Source organism: Daphnia pulicaria, chromosome 6, assembly GCF_021234035.1.
Source record: "Daphnia pulicaria isolate SC F1-1A chromosome 6, SC_F0-13Bv2, whole genome shotgun sequence".
In the NCBI taxonomy this organism is placed as follows: domain Eukaryota; kingdom Metazoa; phylum Arthropoda; class Branchiopoda; order Diplostraca; family Daphniidae; genus Daphnia; species Daphnia pulicaria.
This window is the reverse complement of record NC_060918.1, coordinates 6,057,870-6,065,575: the sequence shown is the minus strand read 5'-3', so window position 1 is coordinate 6,065,575 and position 7,706 is coordinate 6,057,870. Positions and strand designations below refer to the sequence as shown.

Here is a 7,706-nt window from a genome sequence, read left to right as displayed (position 1 = left end):
CATTTTGCAAAACTGCGGAAAACTAGCTACCAGCTACTATATAGTAATAGTACAACGCGTCTTTCACGCAATTTTTTATTTTAAAAAATCAATAGGCCTACCTTCAAGCTTCAAGTTTCCAACGTCTAAATGGTCTTACAAAAAAACCGTCTTTTACATTTTGCATTAGAATTAAATTATTCGGACTTCAAAAGATTATTGAAGGAATAAGCAAAACGAATATTTTCAAGGTCTTAATCAATTTCAGTTGCAGCTAACAATGAAGGTTATAGGCCAACAGCGGCAAAATTCGTGATATGATATAATGATAGGCCTATTAGGCCTAATTTTTGTTACTTATGTATTTTTTCTTTTCTATGTAATATGACTATTAGGCGATCCAAAGTAGATGTACATGTACAGTTTAATTGAAGTTTACTTAAATAGGGGGATAAGATAGCGTCGTATCATTATCAATGAGTAATGTGGCTGTGTCATTGTATTTACTTATCCCATTTAAAAGCGGATTTTATCCTTAAATCCCATAAAATTTCATTATCCTAATTCATCATCATATAATTGATATTTGAATTTATATTGTAAATAAGACCTATCTGAGCGAGTATACGCAACGCAACGCAAGAGTAATTGTGGCTTTGACTATTTGGTTAATGCCTATGCGTATTTTAAAACCCTTGCGTACGAAAGTGAGAAAAGACGGAAATTATGAATCAGTTCATCTTTAGATAATTAATCCCGGCAATCTCGGCAACCATCGCCAATCAGTTTTAAACTTCTAAAAAATTTACATAGAATTCATTTTAATCCATTGGAGGAAAAACGCCATAGGTTGTCGGCGGTTGTCGGCATCCGAGACTTTTTGGTATGTTTCGTGGAAAGATGGTTTGCATGGTTTGCTGGCTTTTTTTTTTTTTTTTTTTTTTTGCTGAATTCATTCAATTTTGACTTGCCTGTAGTCCCTGCACCGGTACGGAACTTGCCAAACCTGTTAATTGAACGAACAATGATCAGATTGAGTGATTGAAATGAACAAAATCAGATTCGCGGAACTCACTTCGGTCACTGGATCAGGCAAAAAGATGTGATAGCTCAGTCAGCTGATAATTTTATAGCGAAAAGGGGGATAGTTTATACGAAAGTAAATATCAATGCTGTAAGATAAAGACTCGAGAGAACGAGAGAGAGAATGAGGGGGAGAATGAGGGGGAGAATAAGAGGGAGAATATTATTACGTAGCTTCTCGCGGCTTCTCCTTATCATATGTCTGCGCGTCTCTGTAAACATCAGTTTAAGCTAGTTGTTTCATCCGACAATATATTTTCAGTTGCAAACTTGCAATGATGTTATTAACAAGCCGTCCGCGACTCAAAGAGACCAAAACCGTGGTTTTTGATTTTTCGAAAATCGTCGCTAGGTGTTTAAAAATAAAACAAATAGATGGACATTATCGAAATTTAGCGCTACGTTGATTGACGAAAATCACAATCGTCTAGCTATGTTAGTTTTGGAAATATCAAAATATGTATCTACTGCGTGATTGGCGAATGCGCTACCTATGTAGCTATACCGATCGGTTTTCAGGTGAAATCTAACACCTTAAGAATTACTCGAGTATTTTGTGGCAATTAACAAACTATATTTATACCTTTGCCACGAAAGAGATTTTGTTACCTTGCTTTTTATATTTTTTAAAATCGGAAATTTTGTTTTTCATCTTTTTTATTGATTTTTGCGTGAAAAAAGGCTCGTCCTGAAATAATGAAGCCCAGCGGTTAGAATTTCTGAATTCTGATAAACGGAATTCAAGCAAAAAATGTTGCTAATACATGTTATAAATCTAAAGAAACCAAGAAAAAGTTATTATTTTATATTTTGATAGTTGATACATAGGTGCGGCGGAAAATTCAAAATAACCGGCATGTTTTTTTTTTTTTTTTTTTTTAAGTTGTTCTTCGCTCTCACGCTAGGATGCGCTGATCTCCATTCGACCTTGGGAAAAAGAGGTAGAGAGAGTGCTGTCAAAACGAAAGCGTGGGCCGAGATAGGAATTAGCAATTAGTACATAGCAGGTCCGTCGGCTATGGTGTACCGTGTACGGTTTTAGTTCACCCACTTTACGGTTACCTTTGTGCTTATAAAAGTTATAATATCGTATCATTCGTTTCACCATTGAATCACACGTTAATTTATCTCAGGTAGTAGATGTTTTCTTGTTCATTATCATGAGTTTGAATTTAAATATTCTGTGTTACTTAATTAGATAAGACTTGATGATACTGTGATGATGACGTGTATTTGACAGTCCTTGTATGAGTTCCTAATTTTTTTATTGCAGAAAAAATGCTTAAAACCCCAGTGCGTCGATCTATAGTTGAAAACAACCAGTTGTATTATCCTTTTGGAATTACTCGGTTTCGTAACATATTGGAAAATTTAAGCTGTGGAATTGGTTGTGACAATGGCATCAAGGTAATTTACTATATATAATGGTGTACTGTTTTTGCCCCTCGTGTCTTATTTTGTTATTTTAACAAACTTTTAATTGACTAGATCCTGCTTCTTAGATGTGGCGACTTGAGAAACACACTTCAGGCAACAACCAATGGAAATGCATCACAATTTCACATCTACCTCAATGACAATAATCCATCAATCTTGGCTCGAAACATCATCATTCTGAAAATCCTATCAGATCGGTGTTTTAATCCTGAGAAAGAGGAGGATTTAAGCTTTCTTTGGGATATCTGGTATAATGCTGAATGGCCTGAGGTCACTACCAAAAGATTCCTGGTTGTTTTGAAGGATATCTTGGATGGAAAATTTCCAGAAAATGTTTCTGTTCCTGATACAAGCCAGCGGCAAGGTTTGAAACAAGTGTGGAGTTCTTGGTTAACCACTTGTTCTGGAGATGAATCAAAATTGACATCATTTATGCAAAAAATCCGGAAAGAAAGGTAAGGAAAATTTATTTTTATTTTAGATAGTATCTTTTAAAATGTTAAAGAGTTGAAAGTGATTTGCTTGTTGACAGGTCCACATTTGTCTGGAAAGAGTATGACGGTTGGGTTGGCGGATTTCGTGCCCTGCTGGGGATGAACAGTATCGAACTCTTTAATGAAGCTGTAGACAAGATCGCTGATGACTTTTACGAGGAAAATTTTGTAGGTATTGAAGAATTGCCGAATTCTGCAATGCAGAAAAATCGAGATGAAGTTCTTCGTTATTTCTCAACTGGCAACTGTAGGCTTCAAAGCGAAACTAGCGTTGTTTGTGTGAATCCAACCATGCTCGACCCAATAACTCATCGTTGGGAAGTTCATTTTTTAATAACCCCTTTTGATGGTTACCTTCCACTAGCTAGAGAAGAGTTGGATACTTCAGCAAACGACAACTTGCTAGTTCGATCTTGTCAGAAAATACTCAAGAAATTTATTACTTCTTATCGAAGTCACATTGATAAAGTCCAAATCTCTGTCTACTTGGAGGATTTCTTTGAGTTCTGCTACGCCACCACTCATCAGTTTGACGTCATTGATTGTTGCAGTCTTCCCGACCAAACTGGATTAGCTAACGTTATCAACGCTGCGACTGCAAGATTATCCGATAACCAACAATCTACTTTGTTCACTCAAGCTATGAAATGGAAGGATGTAGGAGATACAGTGGAGAAATACGTCGAAGAATCTCTTTGCGTCCCTTTGAACATGATCCCAACCATCTATGGAGTGCGAATGGATAATCACGTCGAACTAGGAGCTTCAGCACTCCTCAACTTGCGACGTCAGAGAACCTTTCCGCTGAACTTAAGATGGAAGAAAGCACCTTCCTTTCGGAACGTATCATTGGCTCCTTCGCCGTTGCTGGATCGTTGTTTGGATCGAATAGTAGACAAATGTTTTGATATTTTATTCCCTCGCCGCATGTTTGGGCCTCAACCTGGAGATGAGTGTGGTATGAACTTGTACACTCCGCTAACGTATGACTATATAGTTAGCTCGATGATTCAGCGTGTTGGAGGGGACACTTGGTTCAAAGAAGACCGAAAGGATACAAATTGTATGTTCAGCTTTTTTGATTTATCGAAGAGAACAACAAAAGCCTGGAAGAATGGTCAACCAGTTCTGAAGCTGACAGCCCATGCCGACAAATGCTTCCGTATTCTTAAAGGGACTCCAGTACTTCGTCTTATTTTGATTCCTTGTTCAGTGTTCAACGAATCCATGGCATTTAGAGACAATTTTGATCTGTCTGGTCCTGGAAACCATATAATCGATAACTTTCAGTTTGAAATGAAGAGGAATCCGGAGGAAAAGAGAAAAGTATCAATTTCGTTTTTATTAGTTCCGGATCATGGTCTCGAAAAAAGCCACCTTGCTTTCCTTCTGGATCTCGCGGATGGGTTTCCGAATTACGTATTCCAAGCTCTCGGGTATATGCAAACTGAACCGTTTCTTGAACCTTATCCGTTTGCCGCTAAAAAGCCTGCCATTCCGGCTTCTTCTATTACGGTCCAACCACCCCAGATGGTCGTCAAAAATTGTATCGAGTTTGAAGATCAGTACCTGCTGAGAATAGATATTTCATGTAGCGATAACGTCTCCGGTAAGTTCTTCTTAAATTTAACTGGAAGAAATAATATGCTCTGACATTTTTCATTTTGAATTGTTAGGTCTGATCGTGTCGACGAATCAGAGAAAGCCATGCGAGTCTGCACACGACGTCACCGTTTCACTTAGTCAACCGAATAACTTGGAGCCTCTGAGTATGACTTTTCCCCACCCGATCCTTGTCGATGATATCCGCGCTAAGCTCCACCTCAAAGACCATTTTATTAATTTGGTTATGAAGAAAGCTCTGCTTGAGCCATGGCCGCATGAATATCAAACCGAGCATACGAAATGGAATGCTGACCGACTGAAGCTCTGGGAGGAAAAAGAAGTTACGTTGGAGCATGACAGCGGAATATCCCTTCCCTCTTTATCTTCTTCTTGCATGAACTCGTCGATGGTTCATCTTATGTGCCAGTTCCAGTTCTCCGAGGTTCAGACGCCTTCGCTAATGAAGAAAACCCCATTGAATCAAGTTCGTTGCATCATCAGAGGCATTTTTCAACGTTTCATCAGTCGCAAAGCAACTCGCACAAATTTCGTATGCATTTTTCAAAAAGGATCGTCTGTAGAAAATCCTGATTGGTACCTCCGAGTGCATAAACCGATTCGCACCTCTCCACAGGGAAGCCCGATTTTGATGATTTCTGCTTTTGACAACAAGCTTGCCAAAAAATTTGAAACTCTGCAGGAAGCAAGCAATCTCAAAGTTGGAAATAATTTCTCTCAAGTTTTTCCTGTTCTGAAACCCCAGGAAACTATGACGATTGAAGCTGAATCGGCCGGAAGTTTAGAATTATTCCGCTACGTTTTAAGACTCAATTCGTAATATATTGTATTTTACTATTCATGCGTTACTCGAGCGGAAATATTTACGCTCGGTTTTTTATTGTTACTAAGGTTGAAGATTTTACCGATTACTTGGCAAAAGCACAACCTTTACTTGGGAGAAGACAGTCCTTGGCTAGCAACTTTCCTTTCTCCACTCTATGTGGATTCTCCATCATTAAACGGCGATGTCAACGAGAGTTCCGAAATTGAGGATAATGAAAAATGTCGTCTTATGTAAGATCAATTGTTACAGATATATTTAAACTATGATTTTTCAATAATAAATATCAATTTACAGTCACTGCTACAAATGAAAGAAGATGGTTAATTAAATAACAATTGGTTTTTTAGTTGTCCTTAGTATTTGGTTGCTAATTTACTTTCTATCCTAAAAATTTATCTCTTTTACTGCCATTGATTATGGGTTTGAGACCCGAGAAATGAGGAGATGTTTAACGAAAAATAGGAGTAGGAAGCTCAACATTATTATTATAATTTTTTTCACTTGACGGGCGCCGGTGCAAGCCGCGTCATCTATTAATCAATTAGTCAAATAAATAAGCTCGTTTTGCAACGTGCCTAGGGTTACAAGAAAGATTAAATTCAGAGCCCGCCACTTTGGTAGGATCTTCCCACTTTCTGGGATTTTATACTCTTAAGCAAATACCGTAATTAAATTATCCATGCTGAATCCACGCCCATAGGCCATAGCCTAAGTTCCGTTTTTTTTGTCCGCACAGCTTCGCAAATACAACTCTTCAGTTTGACTGATAAACCATAAAAGAACTGATAATAAATAAAAGAATCATTGGAAAGAATGAAAGATGCATAATTATTAGGAAAACTGCCAAATTTGTGAAAGTACGGAACGCCAAATGACCCCCTAAAATAATAGCACTCGACTAGTGCTATTTATTTTACAAATCACTTGAATAATATACAACAGGGTGGCGCCATCTAGCGGTTTCAATTGGCGTAACGGAATGTATCGATTTTTTCCAAAATCTACGTATTCATATCGATTGATAATCGTTTCCACAAGCGAAATGGTGGAAACTATTGGTGGAAAGATTCATGCCTTCATTGAAAGTGTCAAGTATGGCTTTGTCGTGTTATCGTGTATGTTCGTGAATCGTGATAACGGTGAATCGTGATAACGGTATAACTAACTGATAACTAAATTTACATGAGTTAACAGTTATGCTTTCCAACTGAAGCACTTGACTTGATCAAGCAGTTAACTGTCGAGTTTGCCTTGGAGGATGTGACGTCTTTTGCTTCTGCCAGTAAATTATTCATTGCATACATTGTTACACTTGAAACTGATTTGTTTTTTCAAATTAGGTCATATTACTTCTAATCATTTCAAGCAACATGTTATACCCATCGTACCTCCACATGAAAGGACTGCTCTTACATCCCACGAAAGACTCCCCAGTTGGAGTGAACAAAACTCGATTTAGGAAATGATATCCAATCAAGTAACACTGTTTATTATTATTTTTAATCATTATTTTCTATCCCAAAAATTTAATGCCTTGTTTTTTTGTTATGTTTTTTATTGTTTTTCCCTTTTCGGGACAATGATTTAGTGAGGACATCTCAAAGGAACAGAGATTCAGGACTGGATTATATCATGCTCGCGATCAGTATGCTGTCGACCTTGAAGTTACTTATAACAGCTTGGGAGTCGGTGGAACAAAAATAAGAACGAGTCTACGAGAATTCTCTAGACGGTCTTCCCTAGACGGTCTTCCCTACATATCTTCATGACCCTGGTAAATAGTAGAAGCTTACAATTTCGAGAGTTCGTTTGAAATTAACGATCATTTTCGTCTTTATCTAAGCAGCAGCTACGTAGCCCCACGTGAGGTTATGCATGTCAAGTAATCAATAATATCAAAAAATTTTTATTTGGTTATCTATTCGTTTGATATTATAGGCGCAGAAAACATTTTTGGTTCCGCCGGCTATAGGCTTGACGTTCTAAAAGGGCCGTGTCGAATCCATTATTGACGCTGGTTAAATGTTGATTTCCTGTTTACCTTTTTTTTTATTTCCCCCCACAAGCGAAAAACAAAATTTTTGTAACTCTGTAAAGTATATCCGAGAGATCTAAACACATTTTTCGGGCCCGGATGTTTTCCGTCGTCTCCAGGCAACGCAGTTTTGGCGAATTCTTTCCGCCGGAATTTTTATTTTTGCCCAAATAAAAATTTCATTCACAAGTTTCTTCTTGCCCCCGTCTTTTTATTAATAAAAGCAAAC

The 7,706-nt window shown here is 37.6% G+C and overlaps 2 protein-coding genes across 2 annotated transcripts in view; both read left to right on the top strand.

Moving 5' to 3' along the window:
- The first annotated feature begins 2,340 nt into the window (after positions 1-2,340).
- Positions 2,341-5,739, top strand: LOC124341858. Its single transcript, XM_046794809.1, has 5 exons — positions 2,341-2,469; positions 2,551-2,954; positions 3,032-4,602; positions 4,670-5,432; positions 5,508-5,739. The coding sequence occupies exons 1-5, from the start codon at positions 2,341-2,343 to the stop codon at positions 5,674-5,676; spliced, it is 3,036 nt and encodes a 1,011-aa protein (XP_046650765.1). The 3' UTR covers positions 5,677-5,739.
- Positions 2,362-7,706, top strand: part of LOC124341860 (protein dj-1beta-like) — a 113,374-nt gene continuing 108,029 nt past the window's right edge. Inside the window, exon 1 of the mRNA XM_046794815.1 lies at positions 2,362-2,411. The gene's annotated coding sequence lies outside the window, so the exon portion shown is untranslated. The remainder of the gene's footprint in view (positions 2,412-7,706) is intronic.